The 24,879-nt window shown below is 38.4% G+C and overlaps 1 protein-coding gene across 2 annotated transcripts in view; it reads right to left on the reverse strand.

The window, feature by feature from the left end:
* Positions 1–4,944: 4,944 nt before the first annotated feature.
* The window catches only part of glt1d1 (glycosyltransferase 1 domain containing 1), a 96,695-nt gene continuing 76,760 nt past the window's right edge, over positions 4,945–24,879 (reverse strand). For both annotated transcript variants that reach the window (XM_043715785.2, XM_088000061.1), the window contains exon 12: positions 4,945–7,068. In XM_043715785.2, coding sequence (XP_043571720.1) covers positions 6,922–7,068 — 147 coding nt within the window. In that variant the 3' untranslated portion in view covers positions 4,945–6,921. The remainder of the gene's footprint in view (positions 7,069–24,879) is intronic.

A 24,879-nucleotide genomic window follows, 5' to 3' on the forward strand; every position in this document is an offset into this window, starting at 1 on the left:
ATAATCTAACCATCAGAAAGGCAATTAACTTCAGAAGAGAACATCACTGTGTGTGTTGGCGCAGTGGCTCAGTGGTTAGCACTGCTGCCTCACAGTGCCAGGGACCCGGGCTAGATTCCAGCCTCGGGTGACTGTGTGTGGAATTTACATATTCTCCCAGTGTCTGCGTTGGTTTCCTCTGGGTGCTCCAGTTCCTTTCTGCAGTCCAAAGATGTGCAGGTTAGGCTATGCTAAATTGCCCTTAGTGTTCAGGGATATGTAGATTAGGTTCATTAGTCAGAGGAAATGTAAAGTAATAGGGTAGGAGAATGGGTCTGGTGGGATACTCTTCAGAGGGTCGGTGTAGACATGTTGGGTCAAATGGCCTGTTTCCACACTGTGGGGATTCTACGATGATCAAGATATAGCAGCCAGCCCGATCTCGCCTCACTGTGGCCCTTTTTCAACAAACAAACTTCTGCACAAACAGCTTCCCCTGACAGCAGCTCCTAAACCTAGAACAGAGAAGACAAACCAAGAACAAAAGACATCCGAGAGGGGGAAACCAACTGAGAATCTGAACAAAAACTTCAAAACATGGTGCTTCCTGAACCAAGAACACTGCTGGCAAGAATCTCAAAAACCAACCACAACCATTAGAACTAAAACCCAACACCTCTACTGATACCACAAGTCCTCAGGCATAACAGCCAAACCAGCAAACGTAGAGAAAAACCAAGTACTTACCCAATAGATCCAATTCACACCTAACTGCATCAGTGAACTCAACCCAAAAGGAAAAACCCAAGCAGTCTGAAGTCTTCAACCAGGCTCCCGCTACAGCGAGCCAGAACAGCTAGTCGCACGTCAAAACCACGATCTGAGTGGTGAGCATAAACCCTGAGACCCCAAAGTTCCAAAATAGAGAGCAGGGAGGGGAAGGTCTGGTGTGCCAGTACATTGGGATCTTCAGGTAGGAATTCTGATTAAGAGTGCAAAATTAAACACTTGTTTTCTGTGGGTTAGTAAGGTAGTGTCTAATAGCGGTAATCTAACTAACAGTGTATTTTAAATAAGTCCAGTGTCTAGAGCTAGGGGTGTAGGAGTGATTCAACCACCTAAAGGTTGAAAAAAAAACTGACTGCAAACTAGAACCCTACAATGAAGAGTTGAAACAAAACCAGAAATTGCTGGAGAAACTCAGCAGAGACAACGTTTCAAGTTTAACGACCCTTCCCATGTATAGTTGGATGACAGATATCATAAAGTAGTTGTAGACTGGGTTCAGTGAATGGGCACAATTGGCTCTGGAGAGATACTCGCTTCCCCTTTTTGCCTTCTCAGCAATTATGTGCTGGGCAACAAGCTCCATCAGGGATCTCCTGACTTGCCAGCAATTAATTCTCTTGAATGGTTAATTAACATCCACTTAACTGCATTAAGTTGCCATCAGCCCAATTACCTACCTTCCCAAAAGGTGAGGAAAGTGGCTAGTTTCCTGATTGGAAACCAGAGTGACTTGCTTACTGGCAGTGGGGGTCTCTATTTGGTTGAATCAGGGATAGGGATAGGGAAAAGTGGGTAGCTGCCGAAAGCAAATTCACATTCTTGTCTCTGACTTCCTGACTCTCCTCATACCAACCCTTTGAGAAGAAAACAAAAAGTCTTACCTTCTTGCCATTGGATCCCCTGAAATCTACGCCCTCCATAAGATCTCAAGAATCCTGACATTGTTGGTCTTTGATTGGCTAGCAGCCGATGGCAAGGCAGGACTTTAACATCAGGACCTGTGATTCACCGAAAAGCTTACAGTCAGCTCTTAAACTGTTTGGAGCTCAATCTGGCAAGGTTTGTCATTGGTGGGGATGGAGAGCCAGTCAATACTGAATACACCTGCCCCTGCACTTTGGCTGCAAAATGGGGAAAGCTTGGCTGATATGTGAGTATAAGACAAGATAGACAAGTATAACATATTTTAACAAGCAGTAACAGCAGCATAACAAATGGCTATGAATTCACTATAGTATAGTCCAACATCCCTTTGTAGTAGAAGTTATATTATCTGGCAATCTGTATTCAGAATGGCATACTTAGTTGGTCTTTTTACAAATAACTAATTACATTGCCTATATTAAGAATAGTTTTCAAATATTATATTTTCTAGCTTCGCAACTGACCAATTAAGAGCTTATTTTCCTCAACCTCATTCAGGATATTATCTCCAATGCATGCACATTCTTTTTAGGTCTAGAAACCTCATAATATCCCACTTCTTTGCTGAATACTACAGTAAATATTCTAACAGAGTGGATCTAGAATCATACCTTCTGGATATGCCAAATTGACATATTCTTACATTAATAACCAATAAGTTTTGAAATTGTTTTGCTTTTGGTCTGGTGGTCAAACATACTGTGTTCATATGTGTTCATCATACTGGACTTTCCAAACATTTTATGAAGGTAAATGTAACTTGAAGAAAGAAAAAGGTGTGCATTCCAACTAAAACTTATTTTTGATGTTGATATGTTACTATAGTATTCACTATAGTTACTATAGTATTCACTATTAACTTCTGCTTTTTGGAAAATACATAAGATCAACTTATTTACTAAGTAAATGTATTTATATTCTTGAGTTCAAAAATTAATTACAATTAAACAAAACTGATTCTGAACTCTGTCTTTTTGTGATAAATTCTCAGCAAAATAAAACAATCAAATTACTTCTTGATTGTTGTGTTCTTTGTCTGGTGTATGTTTTGTTATAGTGTAGAGCACTGAAAAGCTTTCACACGCATGAAAGTGAAAGTATTTTAAATTGACAGTTATTAGATAAATTATTAAGGAAAAGGTATAAATTAAATCACTATAAAATAAATCCTGAATGATTCCGGAAATTGAATGCAGCAGCAGAATATGCCCATACCTCAAACGATTTACAAGTGATCAAGTTCAGAATGCTAAGGCTCCAGTCATGCCAATATTGATCTATTAACTAGTTCATTGATAAAGATGGGGTCCTTGAATTGCCATTATAAACTTTGTAACAGGAAATATTTGTGTGAGTTCAAAACTATGATGGCATAATTTATACCATATATCATGGATTTTGCTATTCTTGGAACTGGGTTACTAATGTACCGACAACATTATGGAAGAAATACAGAGGACCCTCTATTATCCAGCATTCGATTAAGCGAATTTCAGATTATCCGAACAAGATCGCAAGGTCCCGATGCTTGGCTCCCTGTCCGTGTCCTTTGGATAATCGAGGTTCTTCTGCAGCATTTTGATGGGATTCTGGGAATAAATGGCAAGTTCTCAATTTCTCCCAAGAATAGATCATTGACTGTGATGTTTTGTTTGAACTTCAGTCACACAATTATAAAATAATACAACACAGAAGGTGATCAAGAGTTTACTTTCGTTGAAAGAGAAATTGGCCACTATTATGCCATAGTAGTAACCAGTAGTGACTCTGGAACAACACATAAAGTTTAAATATTTTTAATTGAACAATATTTCCAAAGCTTTTAGTTAAAAGACAGAAGATATATATATTTCAAAATCACAACTCCAATATAAAAATAAAAGCCCATTATTTTGTCTTATCTTGAAAACCAAATGCAAATTTGTACGTGAAAACCATCGTGTTCAGTACACATTACGTCATTACACCCCCCAATTCCATCCTTAGCAAATGAAAATTTTAGTCTCTCAAATTACTTTGCTGAACATGAACACGCAACACTCTATTCAGAATGGCTGGTAAGCCTTCTGCTAAAATGTGTATCAAAGAATCTAAGCTTACTTTAAATCTTTAACAAAGAAAATAAATTCCAATTTTCTTCAACTAATGCAGAGAGCAAAAAAAAGGCAATTGCAGAGTTTTTCTACAACGCATATCGTAATTTTATCGGATCATTTCTGTATTTTGTCAAACATTTTAAGTATACTTCTACCATTCAACTGGCAGATGTAGTTAATGCCTAATTTCTGAATGCTGATATTCTAAATTGAAGATAAAATTGAGACTACATCAAGAGATGTGTTCAATAAACAGCAGTTTACAAATTATATTAAAATGGCGTAAACATCAAGTGTCGCCATTCAAGTATTCTATCATGCAGAATAGCATTTCAGAACGAGCAATGGTATAAACAAATTGCCGGGAAAATCATTGTAGTTTTTTGATAATAAAAATCAACATAAAGGAAAAAGGCTGAAAACGTGGCGTCAATAAAAGAAGAATTAAAGTGTATCCTACACTTTGAATGTAAAAACCACAGCCCACACGATTTCACATAATTTGGATTTCAACTGCCTATACCAGTACTGAGTGTCCACATTTGTATCAGAGAAAGTGAGGACTGCAAATGCTGGAGAGTCAGAGTCGAAAAGTGTGGTGTTGGAAAAGTCCAGCAGGTCAGGCAGCATCCAAGCAGCAGGAGCATTGACATTTTGGGCATAAGCTCTTCATCAGGAATGTGAGGGGGAAGGAGGCTGAGAGATAAATAGGAGGATGGGGGTGGGGCTTTGGGAGGGTTGGGGAGGTAGCTGGGAATGCAGATGGGGGACAATTGTGATAGGTCAGTGGGGAGGGTGGAGTGGATAGGTGGGAAGGAAGATGGGCAGGTGCCTCGTCCACTAAATCCAAGCCACCCGATGACTGAAGGAAGAACGCCTTATCTTCTGCCTTGGGACCCTTCAACCGCATGGCATCAATGTCGACTTCACTAGTTTCCAAATTTCTCCTCTCCCCATCTCATTCTGATCCAACCCTTCATGAAGGCGGTGGTGAGTTGAACTGTCCCCACCTGTCCATCTTCCTTCCCACCTATTCACTCCATCTGCCCCACTGACCTATCTCAATAACCTCTCACCTGCATCCACCAATTACCTTCTCATCTACTTCCCCCCCCCCCCCCCCCCCAACCCTGGCTCCATCCCGGTCCTACCCCCATCCTATTTATCTCTCAGATCCCTTCCACCACCCCACATTCCTGATGAAGAGCTTATGCCTGAAATGTCGACTCTCCTTTTCCTCATATGCTTCCAGGTTTAGATGTTTACAAAATTAAGAGGGGCATGGATAGGATAAATAGACAAATGCTTTTCCCTGGGGTCGGGGAGTCCAGAACTAGAGGGCTTAGGTTTAGGGTGAGAGGGGAAAGATATAAGAGAGACCTAAGGGGCAACGTTTTCACACAGAGGGTGGTATGTGTATGGAATGAGCTGCCAGAGGAAGTGGTGGAGGCTGGTACAATTGCAACATTTAAAAGGCATTTGGATGGGTATATGAATAGGAAGGGATTGGAGGGATATGGGCCGGGTGCCGACAGTTGGGACTAGATTGGGTTGGGATATCTGGTCGGCATGGACGGGTTAGACCGAAGGGTCTATTTCCGTGCTGTACATCTCTATGACTCCATGTACTCCAATACCAACATCTACCTCCATTATCTCAAGTTTAACTTTGTAGATCCGTGCCAGAGCAACTGTAATTTTGCTGCGAGAACTGGGCTGAAGCTGAAAAGGTTTCTTTTCAATGCAATGTTAACTTCTGAGCATTGAAATACCAGATGGTTAGGAAGTACATCTATTGCAAATCTACAACTGAATGAATGAAACTAGTAAAAGGAGCTAAACTTCATTTGGTAAAGTTGTGATTAAATAATTTTTTGAGAGTTTACTCTCATTTTTAAAGAGATCAGGCATGCTCAAAAACAACTTTGACGATTTTCTTTACTATAGCAATGCTGAAACTGTGGGAAGTCAGATGTCATGGCTGAATGACTCACTCCAAGTAACATTCACAATAACAACATAATATTGAATATAAAGGAATTGTATTTGTGCAGTTGTCAGAATAAACATAAACTGTTAAGGAAGGATGAGTAAGGGAAAATTCATAGATGTCAATAAAAGCCCTCAAGTGGACACTTTGGTCACCAAACAGTTGCAAATACTGGACCAAATATTCAATCTCTAATTCAGTCAGCCATTGTTAAGTGGATAAAATGTCATTATTATGGGTAAAACTGCTCTTCAAGCCTAGCTGTTTCTCTTTAAAAATTCTATCTGACCAGTTGGTTTACAGTGTTTCCTGTTTGCATTTAGTCTTTTTGCTATTTCCAAATGTTAAGGTAGTTTTGATAATGGTACTAAATCTAAATTCATTAACACAAACAAGAACGAGATTTACTGTCAGAAAATAAAGGGTTTAAGGGATAAACTTCATTATTAGAAGACTACTGCGAAATAATCCAACATTATAATTAGTAGTGATATGCCATTCAGTAGCTCACTAAATTAACATCTTGTTTTAATCTAATTGTTTTAATTGTTTTGATTTGATCAGCAGTGATGCAGAATTTCACGCTGTCCTCTCATAGTAGGATTGCCTTCATTAAGGCTACATAGAAATGTTTAATAACTGAATTTAAAAACAATGGTTTTTCTTTCTTCCTCCCTCTCATTAAACTGTGCAAATAGAATTAATTGTCCAGCTAGAGAGTAATACGACTGATAGTGGACTTTAAAAGTCCAAAAATGCTTGCAATTGTTAGTTGAGGAAATCACAGAACTGTGCAGACAACTGGAAAATAAAATACTGTTAAAGAAAGCACCAGCAAGTTGAGCCTTTCTTGACGTGTGCTTCATACAAAAAATATTCCACTGACATGAATTCATTTAAAGTCAGGAATTACAGAAACAAGAAAAGAAGGCACTGGCAGACAATTTAACACCAGCAGGTCACACAAGTTAAAGCTTAATCAAAATATGACCTGTCTGATGGTTAACACACAGCAAATGGTTTTATATTCCCTTTTAAAAGCCACTCTCAATCCCCATAACCTTAATTTAAAAACACAATTTTATTTTAAAAATCTATGTTCTAATCAATTATACCCAAGTTCCAAACTTGACTGCTGGCTATTTAAAGCAGGTTTTCAATGAGCTTCTGATAAGTCTCCTTTTCTGTATCCCAGGAATGGAATTTCTCTACATATTCTTTGGCTTTAGCCACAATATTTTCCTTCAAAGAAGTATCAATGATCAATCTTTTTGATAATTCAATGAATTCCTAAAAGAAAACAAATACAATAAAATCAGAATTTCATTCACAACACAATTCACAAACAGAGCTTATTAAAATATACCTGGTAACAATGTTTGCTTAGCAAAATAAAATGGTGTGGTAAAGCATTTCTTGATGCATTCAAAAATTGAACAATTTTTCAAGCAGATTTCTATTTTTATGATTCCAGCCTGTTATACTACTGGATACAAGATTAGAGTGGTGCTGGAAATGCACAGCAGGTCAGGCAGCATCCACGGAACAGGAAAACCGATTTTCCTGTTCCTCAGATGCTGCCTGACCTGCTGTGCATTTCCAGCACTACTCTAATCTTGACTCCAGTCTCCAGCATCTGCAGTCCTCACTTTCGCCTATACTACTGGACAAGTCAGATCCCATATTGAAATCTAGTTTGATAAATCATTTTAAAAAGTAATTATATGTTGGTGAGTCATTGAAACAGAGTCATAAAAAGCAGCAATGTTTCTGTACCAACTGAACAAAACTTTATTACACACAAAAGGGATCAGAAGGTAAAGGTACCGAAAATAGAAAACAGAAAGATCTTAATACAGAAAGCATAACAAATTATCAAACAATTTACTGTTCAAATCCAGAGAAATTACACTCCACCTCTTAACTCCCTACAGTTATACTTAACTGACTCCTGACAGTTTCCTTGCTGTGATTATGGTGACAATTCGATGAGTCTTTTCCAAATCTGCCAACATTAACTTTACCACAGCCAAGTGTCTAAGTTTTCTCAATTTAAAGAACCTACAGATTTCAGACCAAACTTTCCTGATTTGGAAGTTCCACAAACTACATCTCTATTGAAGTGACTTATTTTCCCTGAATTGTCCTATATTCCTTTAAAGAGAGAAAATTAACCCTGCTTCAGACTTCAGTCAGGTCTCCTCCAGTCTGCCCTAAAAATGTTCCATCTCTGTCTTTTTGAACTAAAATCAATTCTTGGTTATTCTGAACTGTAAACAAAAAGCATATAGGCTTCAACATTTGTTCACAGCCATAAACCAGACAGTATAAATAATTTTCTGTTAATATACCACAGGAGTCTACAGCCACTTGCTTTCTGAACAATGCTAGATTAGGTCACTGTATCAGAATGCATCTGATCTTTGTTTTCAAAGAAAACACTTCAAAAAGTAACCAACACTCTCATGTCACTATTTTGAAATCCAAATTCCAAACGTTTTACACGCGCATATTATATATATATATAAATAAAACTATACATGTTTATTACACTATTTCCTTTCAAGATCTACAGTTTACTGATTTAAGATTATTGGTTAGGTTGTTGCTTATCATTTGTTTACCCTGAAAATTGATCAAAATTATAGAAATTATAATTCCAAGTGAAGAATGAGATTTCATCAGTGCTATTACTTAAATATGGTAAAGGGAGTAAATCTTTAGAGGAAAACTGTAAGCTCAAGGGAGGATTTGTAATAATTATAAATGAAAGCATCAAAACAATCAAGAATCAGTTGGGTTTTTAATTCTATGAGAATTGAGAAATATTCACAGTAATTAAACATAAAGAGTGAATAATGTACTACAAGTTCTCCACTGGAACAGTCTTTCTAAATATTTTTTGAATTGATATATTTACAGCTATACACTGCAATACAATACGATGCTTTACTGAATTACTGGATAGTGTGATGTATGAAGGATGCGATGTACCTCTTTTACTTTGTATGAACTCCATTAACTTCAGTATAAAACACTAGGAGCATACACAGAAAATACACAAGGTAGTGATGGGCATATTAATGAAAATATTTTACCGCAGAATGTAAATAATAGGACATAATTAACATACACAGTCAGGATGTATAATGAGGAAAAAAATACCGAGGATGATATTTTCAGAAAATATACTTTATCAGGGTACACTATTCAGCTATTATAATTCGCCTTTCTCTTTACAGATGCTGATGACGGGTGTGTATTTTCAGCCTTTTATTTTTCTTCCTCATTTGCAATTTTTTGTTTAATTGATAAACTGTGCCTGTCATAGCCATATGCTTTTCAATAACAGAAGACTATCAAAGTTTTCTTTTCTGCTGCAAGCACTTGCTACCTTTGCAATGACGCCTACTCTAATTGCCAATAATATTGGAATGGTCACATGAAAAATAGATGGATTTTATTGAAAAAATACTTACATGTGTAATCAAATCTAATGGACCTTGTGTATTTCCAGCTAAAAGTACGTACTATTCTATACGGACTGTTTTCATTAAATCTATGTAATCCACTCAAAATGAAGCAATAATAATATTTACACTAGCTTTTTTTCATTCAAAGATTCTAGTCAATACTACTTTGAAGCATGGTACTGTATTATATAGGTTTCGAAAGATTAGTTACCCAGAGTTTGTGTTTTTTTCTATTTGTTATGCAAAGGAAGATAAAAAGTGGCTTACATAGTCCATGGCCTATAACAGACATACCAGTACTGTACCCTGTACCAGTTGCATTGCTCTTTCAGGTCAACTTTACAGAGAATGATTAAACAATCAATGGATGGCTCTGAAGCTGCCTTTTAATTTCTTGGTAACAAACTTCTCCACATCTATGGTTTATCAATGTTTCCTTACTTTAAAATGTCATATGGTAGAAAAGCGTAATAGTGCAGCACACACATGCAGAAAAGAGGGCCAAGTATATGTCCTTGGGGAACTGCAGAAATGATTGTGGAGGATTGTGTTATTGACAAACCATGATGGTAAGTGTGTTCTAGAAAATGTGATACACGGCAGAACTTGAGATAACTCCACAGAGGCTGGTATCCTGTTACCAAGTCACCCTTTATTTACACGTGGAGAATCCTTGATAGTGAAAAGTTCCCTCAGAGCGAGCTCTCAGAGTGAATGGAATGTCAAACATTCCTGTTCTTGCCTGCCAGGCGGGGCTCCCTCAATGGACCAAACTAACAGCCCCAGTCAGGGAAGCATATTCTATGATGGCCACCTGGCTGACCTTGTTATAATCACTATAGAACTGAGTGATGAGAAAGTGAGGTCTGCAGATGCTGGAGATCAGAGATGGAAATGTGTTGCTGGAAAAGCGCAGCAGGTCAGGCAGCATCTAGGGAACAGGAGAATCGACGTTTCCTGAAGAAGGGCTAATTCTCCTGTTCCCTAGATGCTGCCTGACCTGCTGCGCTTTTCCAGCAACACATTTCCATCATAGAACTGAGTGATACTGACTAGACTTTTGATGTATTGCTAAGGGATCTGCCATCGCATTATTCATAACATACTAGAGGAGTTAGACCTCCTGAAATGTATCACTTAAACGAAAGCAGCAGGTACTATAACTAGCAAAATATGTATTAAATAATTATGGCCATTTGCTGAAAATAGGGCTGATTATTTAATCTGCTGGAAGACCTCCAAATCCAATGACTAAAATGATACAAGATCCCAGGAAAAAAAAAGCAAATCCAACTATCAGGCAAATCACAAAACATTTATAAACACACCATGTAATTTTTAAAAACATAATAAAAACTAAATATACAGATGATTATAATTTAATCACCTTCAGATAGTATGAAGAATTACTATGACTATACCATATAATCACTAGATGGCAGAGTTACATAATTTTAAATCAATTTTATGCCTGAAATCCAGAAGATATTTTAGGGATTGAGCTGGATTTTATAATGCATCTTTTCACAAAATTTGCATTACATTTATAAATTCCTATCTTTATAGTGACATGAAGTTTACAGGATTAGAGAAAAAAAAGTTCACTTTCATTCTAATCTCTTGCAGTATAAATGAAGAAGGTAAACTGAAGTGCTAGTAAAATTCAACAAAACAGTTTAATATTCCAATTAATTGGAAGAGCTACAAAATAAGCCAAAAATATGATGTGTATTATTTTCAGCTATCAAATTTATTGAGTGAACATATATTAGCCAAATAAAGTTATCATCTTAATACTGATTACATATGATAGATCATAGAAATATACACAATGTGTATCTGCAAATGATAAGAAGATTCATATAGCTTACAAATCTGAATATTTTTCTGGTTTGTAAGCATAAGATTTCTTAAATTAACAAACAGTACACGAGGTTCATGGTAGTAAAGGCAGTCATTTAACTTATATTTGAAACAGCTCCTTGCCTGAGTATAGTAATCCAAAATGAATCTCTCTGTTCATTTGCTCCACACATTGCACCTTTCACTCTTTTAAACATTTATCCACTCTTTCCATAAGATGTAATGGCTACAGCCTTAAGCGTTCCTTTTGGTAATACATTCCATCATCCATTAATCCTGCTTTAAAGGATTTTCTCTAACAGCATTTGCTTTCTTACAGTTCTACATTGAAGATCTATTGTTGCTGATACCCAATTAGATGAAAGAAGCTTTCTCTTTGCACTTTATCAAGGTTCTTCACAATGTTTAAAACCTTTGTTAAATCTCATCGCCACCAGTGCAATTTAGGGGAGACGTGGCATCGTGGTATTGTAATCCAGTAGTCCAAGTTAATGTTCTGAGGATATGGGCTTCAATCCTATCATGTCAGCTGGTGGAATTTAAATATAATTAACAAAACATGGAATTGAAATCTAGCCTCAGTGATGGTAACCATGACATTATTGTAAAACAAAACCATTTCAATAATAGCCTTTGGGGAAGGAAATCTGTCATCCATATCTTGTATGACCTACATAAAGACTCCAGACCAAACTCTTAATTCTAACTCTTAATTCATTAGAGATGGCCAATAAATGCTGGGCTTACCAGTAATGCCCACATCCTATGAATGAGTAAGAAAAATATTCCAATTCTGTACAATAGCTTGATCCCCATTCTCAGTTGCATAATTAATTTTGTAGTGTAGTGATATTTAATGGTAAAAGAAAAGGAGGCTTCAGATTTGTAAATCTTTAAAGAATTGTACAGTCTGAAGCATAGCTATCATTGTTCATGATAATTATCTCAACTTTTCAATGTGTTGCTGCCTTTGAAATATTGCAGATTAAGCTCTGTATTATAAATAAATAATTCCTGCTATGGGTTTACACATTTTATGCAAACATTGCCTGTTCAAGCACCTGGCATTTTTTGTTGCATTATGTTTTAAATAAAAGCATTCAGTTCCTGGTTGTTCCTCCCAAAATAATGCAACATTTTGAAAGTTCATCTACTCTAATGAGATCCTGTAATAATGCTGTCCACAGCTCATGACCACTTTAAGGGTGAGACTGTGTTATTTCATTGCTGGTGCCTCAGACATCCACTTGATCCTGCCAGTCAGGGCCAATTCTGCATGGAACACCTTACAATTTCTTTTATCAATATTTACAGAGTTAAAATTTTGGGGTCCAAAACGGGCCTGCATTATGTCAAGTTTCATAATTACAGATTATGTTCCAGAAAATGATTCAATTTCAGGGGGCAAATCAAACAGTGAACTCTTAATCTACTCTTTTTTGCTTCAAACATCAGCCATGTGATGTTTGGTGTGTTCAAGGGGGAAAAAAACATAATGTATCCAGTTATTGTGGTTCTGTTCGCCGAGCTGGAAGTTTTTGTTGCAAACGTTTCGTCCCCTGGCTAGGCGACATCATCACTGCTTGGGAGCCTCCTGCGAAGCGCTTCTTTGATGTTTCCTCTGGTGTTTATAGTGGTCTGTCCCTGCCGCTTCCGGTTGTCAGTTTCAGCTGTCCGCTGTAGTGGTTGGTATATTGGGTCCAGGTCGATGTGTTTGTTGATGGAGTTTGTGGATGAATGCCATGCCTCTAGGAATTCCCTGGCTGTTCTCTGTCTGGCTTGCCCTATGATAGTAGTGTTGTCCCAGTCGAATTCATGTTGCTTGTTGTCTGCGTGTGTGGCTATGTATCCAGTTATATTTTAAAAAGTTGAAAGATTTTGTAGTATTAGTAGAAATAGTTCAAAATCTTAACATAAATTATCCTTGTTGCTTGACAATGCCAATGAGTCAACAAAATTATTCACTAAGGAATGGATAGATGTAATTTCACCTGTCCACAATTTACTCAAGGAATGAGCTGTTTACTTTTGAAAAGTTTTATTATTTAAATACAACATCTGTCCATCACAACAAAATAATATGCAAAAAATCTGAGGCAAAGAAAAGAAAAAGTTGGAAATGCACAACAAACCTCTTACCCTGAACATTTCAGTTGTTACCTTTGATAATTTGTTTTTTGTCTTTACAATACAGTTCCTTCAAATACACATTACAGAGGGATGTTAACAAAGATTGATAGGAACACAAGTTGTGTGGATGCCACATGGAGTTAACAACAGGATGTAAACATGTTCAGTGAGTGTGAAAAGTTTAGCAGATGGAGTATAATGTTGGAAATGTGAGGTTGTGGTATAAGAAACGTAGAACATTATCAAAATGGAGAATGCTACTATCGAGAGGGAACTGGGAGTTGTCATACAGGAATCACATGACTTTTAAAATCAACTTGTTTGCACATGTTATGACATACCTCTTGGAGGGACACAACTTCTGCCACACGAGTCCTTATGATCACAAGAAGTTAGATTGCAGGTACAGCAAGCAATGAGGCCAACAAATGAAATGTTGGCCTTTATTGCAAGGGGTTGGGGGGGGAGGTTGTAATATTAAGTCTTGCTACAACTACACAGAGCAATTGTGAGACCATACTTAGAATGCTGTGTATAGTTTGGGTTTCCTTTGTTAAAGAGGAATAGAACTATATTTGTGACAGTTCAGAGAACATTAATTAGATTGATTCCTAGGGTAAAGAGGTTATTTTTTGAGGAAAGGTGTAGCTGTTTGGAGTTTAAAATACTGAAAGGTGATCTTATTAAACCGCACATAGCATGGGGCCAGTGAATATAATCAAAGATGATTCAGGTTTTTGAATCACAAGGCTATCAAAGGTTATGGATGGGATGGTGGCAGTGGAAAGTACAGGTAAAACTACAACAGATCAGCTATGATCTTACTGAATGGTGGAATGGACACAAAGAGCTAAATGGTCTACTTCTCTTAAATTTCTTATGTCCTTAAGAATTAGGTCAAAAGCTGAGTAAATTCATCATTTTCAAGTTAGAAGGAAAAAGGGTGATGCGCTTTGCAAACACCCATATTAGATTAGTTATATTGCAGCTTATTATTGAGGCTCTAAGCTATTACCCCTCTCTTGATCATCAACACAATGTACCTCACTTTCAAACACTGGTGTCTGTAAATCAAATGCGGTACATGAGCACTTGACACTAAAAATAGTAAAGTACCAAAAATGTGTTAATGATTAATATGTTTTACATGCACCATAACACTCTTAATGCATTTTGGTTTCAAAATGATATACCTCTCAAAGATTCAGCATTAAAAAAATTACCCAAAAAATCTTTTTTGGATCTATTACAAGAATAATATTTCTACTTCTTTAGATGAAAATATGGCTCCTTTAGATGCTGAACAGGTTCTCAGGCGGTAAAGATAGATTTTTGAACTGACAGTTTAGCTTGTGTTCAGTGCAAAAGTTCATTTTGATAAATAATTTGAAACATGCACTAAGAATGGCTGCCAGGAGAATCATCAAAGAACTGAGTGCCAGTTAAATTGCTGGACAGCCCTCATTAACAATACTGTGCTGTGTTTTGGTGGATAGCGCGTGACCCAACAACATCTCCTAACAGCAAGCAGTTGTTTAGGAATAAACAAGATGTTGCTGACAGTTATGAGCACTATTTGAAAATAAATCCCTTTAAACTGTTCACTTGAAGGGTCCTTGTGGCACAGTGGTAACGTAAATACCTATGGGCCAAAATGTTAAAGTACAAACCCTGTGTGCTCCAAAGATGTGTCATATCACGACAAAGCAAATCCACAAAAAAAACACTGTTCTCTTGCTAAAGGATATTTGAAAAGGATCTTTGAAATGCTGGGAGAGATTTTCTAAAGACAACTTGTTAAGACTTCAATGTTGTTGACATTCATTCTGGAAATTCTCTAAGGACTTGATCCAAGGAGCATTCTGCTGCTCTATCTTAGTGACCTTATAGGAATCACCATGTCATAGAGTTATAAAGATGTACAGCATGGAAACAGACCCTTCGGTCCAACACGTCCATGCCGACCAGATATCCCAACCCAATCTAGTCCCACCTGCCAGCACCCGGCCCATATCCCTCCAAACCCTTCCTATTCATATACCCATCCAAATGCCTCTTAAATGTTGCAATTGTACCAGCCTCCACCACATCCTCTGGCAACTCATTCCATACATGTACCACCCTCTGCTTGAAAAAGTTGCCCCTTAGGTCTCTTTTATATCATTCCCCTCTCACCCTAAACCTATGCCCTCTGGTTCTGGACTCCCCAACCCCAGGGAAAAGCCTTTGCCTATTTATCCTATCTATGCCCCTCATAGTTTTGTAAACCTCTATAAGGTCACCCCTCAGCCTCCGACGGTCGAGGGAAAACAGCCCCAGCCTGTTCAGCCACTCCCTGTAGCTCAAATCCTCCAACCCTGGAAACATCCTTGTAAATCTTTTCTGAACCCTTTCAAGTTTCACAACATCTTTCCAATAGGAAGGAGACCAGAATTGCACGCAATATTCCAACAGTGGCCTGTGGTATTCCAACCAATGTCCTGTACAGCCGCAACATGACCTCCCAACTCCTGGATGCCTTGTCAGGAGTGTGTGCTAAGCTTTCAGAAGGAATGGGAGGATGAAGTGAGGACAGGCAGAGCAGCATCAGCTGCTACACGAGATGAACACTTAGGGTAGCATGGTGACCCAGCACCAGGGAGCCAGGTTTAATTCCAGACTTGAGTCACTTTCTGTGTGGAGTTTGAACATTCTCCCCTTGTCTGCGTGGGTTTCCTCTGGGTATTCCGGTTTCCTCCCATATGCAAAGGTGTGCAGATGGATTAACCATGGGAAAAACAGGTGTGCAGGGGTAGGATGTGTCTGGGTGGGATGCTCTTCAGAGGGGCTGAATGGTCTCCTTCCACACTTTAGGAATTGTATGATTCCTCAGCTAATACGCATCATTTCTCTACCAGAACTTCCAGTGCCATGCCTGATGATTTCTCTGCCTTTTTCTTCAATTTCCAAATCAGTCTGAATCCTGCCACTGTGCATCAGTGAGTTCATTCCACATCTTGGTGGGAGGACATGCATGGAATCTGCATATACCACTGTACAATTACTGCTTCTAAGGAGTGCTTGAGTATTGCAGTTATCTGTTTCTACATCTCCAGCCAAGTTCACATTATCAACAGTTAGGACCACAATTGTATACCACAAATAGGCTTTCCACCAAGCAAGTTGTACTAGCACAGTACCTATTTTCAACAATTTATCAACTTGTTGCAAAATGATATCCTGAGACTGTCTAAAAAGATAGTTGGCTGGGAAATACAGGAAAAAATGGTCTTTCTTGTGGTCTTAACTACTTTAACATAGATTTGTTAACTGTCAATATTTGGCAAGTTTTCAGCATTCCACTATGCTTAAGAATGCTCAGATACCAGAGGGCAAAAGTTAAAGGTGAGAGAAGAAACATTTAAAAGGGACCTAAGGGGCAACTTTTTCATGCAGAGGGTGGTACGTGTATGGAATGAGCTATGAGAGGAAGTGGTGGAGGCTGGTACAATTGCAACATTTAAAAGGTATCTGGATGGGTACATGAATAGGAAGGGTTTGGAGGGATATGGGCCAAGTGCTGGCAAATGGGACTAGATTCATTTAGGATATCTGGTTGATATGGACGAGTTGCACCAAAGGGTCTGTTTCCATGCTGCATATCTCTATGACAAGGGACTTGAAAGGATATTATACATTAAAGAAGATACTGTACAACATGATGTGGACATCTATTAAAATGTAAAATACATTTATTGTTTTCAGTAACGTGGATTGCGGAATGAAAACATAATTAATTGCACTTACACCTATAGACTTAGAATTGAGACAGTCCCAAAATGTTGCTGAGGGGGTAATGAATAGGTGTACTCAATTGTTAACCACAGAAAATATAAAAGCTTCTTGAAATATTGCTATTACTTTTACTACTTAGAGACAGTTAATAGGCAGAAAATTTAATTTCCCTTTTCCCCAAGCTTGATTCGCACAATTAAGATAAATGCAAGTTTATCTGTTTAGTCTTTGCATTTCTCCAGACAGGAACTATGTGCCCCATCTGTATCTCATAATAATAATCAATCCATCAATTAGAGTTTCTTAATTTTATTCCATTTAATGCATCAAAGCTTGTTATACGATATACATTGGGTAGAATTAAACAGATGCTGCCATTAAATTATCACTTTACCAACAACTGCAGATCAGCTCCTTTGTGACATTGGCTGCGGTAACATAAGCCAATGATTCACACCAGGAACTAGCATCACATTTTTCATCTTTCTAAAAAACAATATTGCGCCATCTATCTGCTATCTGTGAAGTGCTGGCTAGCTGCAAACTCAATCAATAAAATGGGATCTAATTGTGCATAGTGCTGTTTTAGTTTTACTTCCATTTCAATAAAAGGAAAACCTCTAAACCAGGGTGAATTTTAAGCTAGACTTGAAAGAGTTCTGGTACACAGATTAATGCCAGTGCAATGCTAATTAATAACTAATAATAGGAATATCAGAGATGGAATACAAAATTTCTTTTTAAAAAATCTCTTTCATGTAATGTAATTTCTTGCTCATTCCTGAGGGCTTTCGAGGCCATTTGAATGGCCAGTTAGAATCAACTACTTTTCTATGGAGTCGCATGTAGACCAGCTAAAGATGACAGCTGAAAATAATGGTTACAATAATCAATGACCGTTATTACACAGCTTTATATTCTAGACTCATTATCTGAAGTCAAATTTTACCAGCAGCTGTGGTGGGATTCAAACCCACAGCATTAGCCTAGGCTCCTGGATTACTGGTCAAAGGATATTACCACTGTACCAAAATCTCCCACTCCTCCCAACCACACACTCTTAATCTTCACTCCATGAACTTTCTTTAACTTTTCATTTTTGCACAAAACTGTTTCAACAGAAAGTGGCAGTGATTGGAGGTTTGGTGCTCTTATAAGTTACTGTATGATAAAATTGATTCAAACTTTTAAGCAATTTTGGGCATCCTCTTCTGCACTGTTTTCAAGTCTATGGTAGTTATGATGAAATGGAAAGCTGATAGACTGATGCTAATATAGCCATATATACTGAAATTATTAACTCTCAGGGACTAATGCAGCAATATAAAATCATATTAGAATTTCTACAGTGTGGAAGCAGGCCATTCTGCGCACTGAATCCACCAATCCTCCAAAGAGCATCCCACCCTGACCCACCCCCACACTATTCACGTAACCCCCCCATTCCCCATGGCTAATTCACCTAGCCTGCACACCTCTTGATACTATGAAGCAATTTGGCATGGCCAATCCAACTAACCTTCACTTTGAACTGCAGGAGGAAACTGGAGCACTCAGACAAGGGAAGAATGTGCAAACCCCACACAGAGTGTCATCTGAGGCTGACCATTGAGTCACTGTATTGCTCTTTTTTTATGCAAGTCGTCATTGTGAATGTGAATCATGGAATCATAGAATCCCTACAGTGTGGAAGCAGGCCATTCAGCCCATCAAGTCCACACTGACTCTCTGAAGGGCATCCCACACAAACCCACCCATCCCTGCAACCCTCTATTTTCCACGGTTAATCCACCTGGCCTGCAGATGCTTGAACACAATGGAGCAATTTGTCATGGCTAATCCACCCAACCTGCACATCTTTGGACTATGGGAGAAACAGGAGCACCTGGAGGAAACCCACGCAGACACAGAGAGAATGTGCAAACTCCATGCAGACAGTTGTCTGAAGTTAGAATTGAACCCTGGTGCGGTGAGGCAGCAGTGCTAACCACTGAGCCACTGTGTTGCCTTAAAATGTCTGGCATCCAGTCACAGTTTTGTGACATTATTCAGGGTAACATCAGAATGAATTTTTAAAAAAATCTGCCAGCCTTTAATCATGGCCACTAAATTCCCAAAGAATTGGGGGAGGGATAGGGCATTGTGGAAAAAAGGGAATGTGGAGGTCTTACTTGTTTTAATAGCAGCATCTCATTTGAATGTTTGAGTTGGTTTTGTGTCAAGCAGCTGGCCAAACTGAGAGGCTGATAGCTCCACACAGTCAGGCTTTTTATTCAAGTTTGCAGCCAAGCATAGGATAGGAAAGAGATAGTGGGGTGAGGTGGTAAACGTCATTAGATCATGGGGTGGGGAGGAGGACTTATTGAATAATGAGGTGGCAATGAGGGAAAAGCCATTAGCTCATTGAGAGGGAGACAGATTGCAGCAGGTTTACTTGTGAGGTGCGGAAAGAGAAGAAATCCTGCTCCTCATGATCCACAAGGAATGCTGGAAAAGCACTTCCTGCTGCAACTGACTGTTCTAGTTTAGCTGTAAGGTTTCTGGAGCTTCTGGGAATGATACCTTTAGCTGATGAATCTAAATGGCTGGGCCAGACAAGCTCATTAGTATGTTCTAATTTTAGACACATCTCTCTATTCAATGATAAAGATATACCATTTTCAGCAGCAGCTTGGTCAAGAAAAGCCTCCACTGTTTTCACTGAATACCTTGGAGATAGGTAATGTCACCTATGGTCCAAGAACAAAGAAAAACACCAAGTGTAAAAATAGAACTGTCTGTCAATTTGAACAATTATTCTTTCATGTAAACCAACAATTCCACGCTCGATGTCCATCATGCTAGACTGTGGTTATTTAAATGTATGAATTTAGATTGTCATTATGAATAGATACTTCATATAAATACATTTTTAATTTTGCTAGACTTCCAATATCCTGAAAGCAAATTTTTATCAGTAAATTAGTATTACAATTATATACCTACTTTGAGCGAGAAATTTCTTCAGATTTTCTTTAGAAACTGGTCACTTATAGTCCTAGAGTCATAGAGATGTACAGCATTGAAATAGACTCTTTGGTCCAACTTGACCAGATACCCTCAATTAATCTAGTCCCATTTGCCAGCATTTGGCCCATATCCCTCTAAACCCTTCCTATTCTTATACCCATTCAGATACCTTTTAAATGTTGTAATTGTACCAGTCTCCACCACTTCCTCTGGTAGCTCGTTCCATAGAAGTTGCCTCTTCAGTCCCTTTTGAATCTTTTCCCTTTCACTTTAAACCTATGCCCTTTATTTTTGGACTCCCCTACTCTCGGAAAAATTCCTTGACCATTCAACCTTTCCATGCCACTCATGATTTTATAAATCTCCATAAGGTCACACTCGCTCCAAAGAAAATAGCCTCAGCCCATTCAGCCTCTCCCTGTTTCTATATGTAGTGGACTGCAGTGGCCCAAGAAAGCAGTTCACTACCACTTTCTCATGGGTAATTAGGATGGGAAATAATGCTGGCCTAGCCAGCAGAAGTTTCTTCTTCTTGCATATGACATGTTGGTTTTATAAATCCAAGTCAGACAGCAAATTCACAGTACTGTTTTTTTTTTGGATGGACTGCCTTGAATCCCGCTGCAAATTTTCACTGCCCAATTCATTCATGATATACCGGCAATGGCTAAATCCCATAAATTAATTTTGAAGTTTTACCTCATGTGCCCCTACCAAACAAAAATTACTGCTTGAGTAAAAATAATTTCAGAAATGACAATTAAGTAAATGATACCATGAAGTTTGTCAGGAATTTGCTGACAGATTCCATATTTTCTACTAGAAATGAATCAAAATGAACAGAAGACAAGAAGAATATGATTGCAGGATGCTGAATATCTTTTAACTATGTAGAACTACTTTGATAAAAATCGAGTAGTGAAAATATGTGTAGCCAATGGGACCACAGGAAAGCTATTGGCCCAAGGAGGGAGTGGTGTTGGAAGCTAAAAAAATCTTCACCCACTGTCGTGATGGTGTCGAACAAGCATGCGCAAGAGACAATGCTGAAGTGGGTGTACCTGTCTTCAGCCAAACTTCTTCTGTGGTCACTAGCATTATAGTTGCCAGTATTGAGCAAATTTGGTTCACTTCATGGAGGACTGAATGGCAGCAAAGGCAATGGGTCCTGACAATATCCCCAATTTACTAGCAAAGACCTGTGTCCAAGAGCTAGTCATTCCCTTCAGGTCATATATGACACTGGCATCTACCAGTCAATATAGAAGATAGTTTGGACATTATCTATCTGTTAAAAACTAGGTAATTGTAATTCAAATACCGTCCAATTATTTTCCTTTCAATCATCAGTAGTGATAGAAGAAATCATCAATAGTGCCAATAAATAAATCCTATTTACAAATAATCTGCTTGCAGTTTGAATTGTATTTTATCAGCTCGCTCTAAAATCCACTACATAGTTGATCCTAAAATGCAATCAGTAGCTAAATACCAGTGGAGGAGGTATGACTGGCTGATGCAAAAACTCAGTTAAAATGAGTACAAGACCAAGAGCCCTAGCAAAATGAGGGTCGGGGGGAAATCATACAGTGGCTGAAGGGAGATGTTTCTGACAGCTTTAATGGCATAATTGTGTGATGTCTACATGTTGCCTTGTCTTATTTGTCTTGAGTTATTTTATTGATGACTTTCCCTCTATGTTCATTTCAGTTGTAGCACTGTTTACTGATGGATCCATTATCTCACCTCTGCTTGCATACCTTAATGTAGCAGTCCATGACAGTTCACACTCGGATATAAGACCATAAAACATAGGAGTGGAAGTAAGGCCATTCGGCCCATCGAGTCCACTCCGCCATTCAATCATGGATGGACATTTCAACTCCACTTACCCACATTCTCCCCGTAGCCCTTAATTCCTTATGACATCAAGAATTTATCAATCTCTGCCTTGAAGACATTTAGCATCCTGGCCTCCAATGCACTCTGTGGCAACGAATTCCACAGGCCCACCACTCTCTGGCTGAAGAAATGTCTCCGCATTTCTGTTCTGAATTTACCCCCTCTAATTCTAAGGCTGTGTCCACGGGTCTTAGTCTCCTCGCCTAATGGAAACAATTTCCTAGCGTCCACCCTTTCCAAGCCATGTATTATCTTGTAAGTTTCTATTAGATCTCCCCTTAATCTTCTAAACTCCAATGAATACAATCCCAGGATCCTCAGCCGTTCCTCGTATGTTAGACCTACCATTCCAGGGATCATCCGTGTGAATCTCCGCTGGACACGCTCCAGTGCCAGTATGTCCTTCCTGAGGTGTGGGGACCAAAACTGGACACAGTACTCCAAATGGGGCCTAACCAGAGCTTTATAAAGTCTCAGTAGCACAACTGTGCTTTTATATTCCAACCCTCTTGAGATAAATGACAACATTGCATTCGCTTTTTTAATCACGGACTCAACCTGCATGTTTACCTTTAGAGAATCCTTGACTAGCAATCCCAGATCCCTTTGTACTTTGGCTTTATGAATTTTCTCACTGTTTAGAAAGTAGTCCATGCTTGTATTCTTTTTTCCAAACTGCCAGACCTCGCATTTGCTCACATTGAATTCCATCAGCCATTTCCTGGACCACTCTCCCAAACTGTCTAGATCCTTCTGCAGCCTCCCCACTTCCTTAGTACTACCTGCCTGTCCACCTAACTTCGTATCATCGGCAAACTTCGCTAGAATGCCCCCAGTCCCTTCATCCAGATCATTAATATATAACGTGAACAGCTGCGGCCCCAACATGAACCCTGCGGGACACCGCTTATCACCGGCTGTCATTCCGAAAAAGAACCTTTTATCCCAACTCTCTGCCTCCTGTCAGACAGCCAATCCTCAATCCATACCAGTAGCTCACCTCGAACACCATGGGCCCTCACCTTGCTCAGCAGCCTCCCGTGTAGCATCTTATCAAAGGACTTTTGGAAGTCTAGATTGACTACATCCACTGGGCTTCCCTGATCTAACCTACTTGTCACCTCTTCAAAGAATTCCAACAGGTTTGTCAGGCACGACCTCCCCTCACTAAATCCATGTTGACTTGTTCTAATCCGACCCTGCTCTTCCAAGAATTTAGAAACCTCATCCTTAATGATGGATTCTAGAATTTTACCAACAACCGAGGTTAGGCTAATTGGCCTATAATTTTCCATCTTTTGTCTTGATCCTTTCTTGAACAAGGGGGTTACAACAGCAATCTTCCAATCATCTGGGACTTTCCCTGACTCCAGTGACTTTTGAAAGATCTCAACCAACGCCTCTGCTATTTCCTCAGCCACCTCCCTCAGAACTCTAGGATGTAGCCCATAATCCAGGTTTGGCTTGACAAGTGGCAAGTAAAATTTGGCCCACGTATATTTCAGCAGATTCCAACAAAAGAAAGCCCAACCGTCACACCTCATTCTGAACAGCATTATTACTGCTAAGTACTTCAATGACATCACCTTTCATCATCACCAAACAGTACCAAACACATATTGCCATCACTATAACAACTGCGCAGAAGCTGGGAAATTTGTCAAGGATGACTCAATTGCTGACTATTCAAAGCATCTTCACGATATTCAAGATTTATGACAGGAGTTTGATGGAACACATATTCTTGGCTAGGTAGGTGCAGTCACAAAAATACTCAAGAAAGTTGGTAGCAATCTGGACAGAGTAGTTCACATAATCAAAACATCTTACAATAATCTGCAATCTGAACCTGCAGCATATATAATTCAGAATTGTAATTCAGTTTCTCTCTCTATAAATCCTCCTAGACCTGCTGAGTATTTAGAACATTTTATTTCTTCTTGAAATATCCAGCATGTCATATTCTGCTCTCATTACTTTCTATCCAATTTCATTTCCAGGTCTTCTGCTATCTTATTTCATTATCTCATGATGCAATTCTCCTCCACAATCTTTCAAATAAACTTCCAGCTAGAAACAACACATATTTGCACTCTGTCTTCATATTCTTGTTTTTGGTTTCCACTGAACAACATTTTTTCACTGTTTGGCTTGGTATCATCCTTGGAATGCCTAGTTTTGGGTTTCTTCTGTGGGATTTGGCAAGTTTCATTTATTAATCAAACTTATTCATTCATTAGAAGCAGGCAAGTAAATAGTGGCAAAGGACCTGCAAATTTATACAGGAAGTAATAAATGTGTCACGTGTCCTAGACTAAAACTCAATCTAAACCTGGACTGTAAATGTTCCTCATGCTAGGTTTTATTACAGGAGCGAGCATAATTTGTTATTATATATACTCCAAAGAGGGGTAGTTACATTTCAGATATTACTGTGAAACTCTGTTTTTGTTACTGTTTACATAGCCACTTAAAATTAATAAATCCACTATGCAAGGTTTGGCATGTTCTGTAGGGTACAATTCCATTTTGCAGAAGCACAGATAATTCAACATTAATTGGGAGTGTCATACAGAGAATCCGTAAGGACTCCTAAAGTTTGGAGTAAAATTGTCCGGTTGACATTTTTTATGTATCTAATTCATAATTTACATGAACTATGACCATTTGATGCTAAAAGCACTCAAAAAGTGATCAAATATTCTACTCTGCAATAAACTCAGTATCTCCCCAAATATCAACATCTATTGCAAGTCAAGATTCTAATGTTGTTATGAACTTACTTGTTAAAAACAAAAAATCTTGAGGAAGGTGTTCCTCTTCACTTCCTAAAAATAGACTCAACAATGCTGCTGAGCTTTGATTTTAATATTTTATTTAAACTAGTATTTGTGTTACACCTCTTAAAATGACAGGACTGGAATTCATAACCTCATAACTAGATATATTA

The sequence above is a fragment of the Chiloscyllium plagiosum genome, unplaced genomic scaffold (assembly GCF_037043375.1).
Source record: "Chiloscyllium plagiosum isolate Xiang-an unplaced genomic scaffold, Cpla_swu_hap1 HiC_scaffold_24, whole genome shotgun sequence".
In the NCBI taxonomy this organism is placed as follows: Eukaryota; Metazoa; Chordata; class Chondrichthyes; order Orectolobiformes; family Hemiscylliidae; genus Chiloscyllium; species Chiloscyllium plagiosum.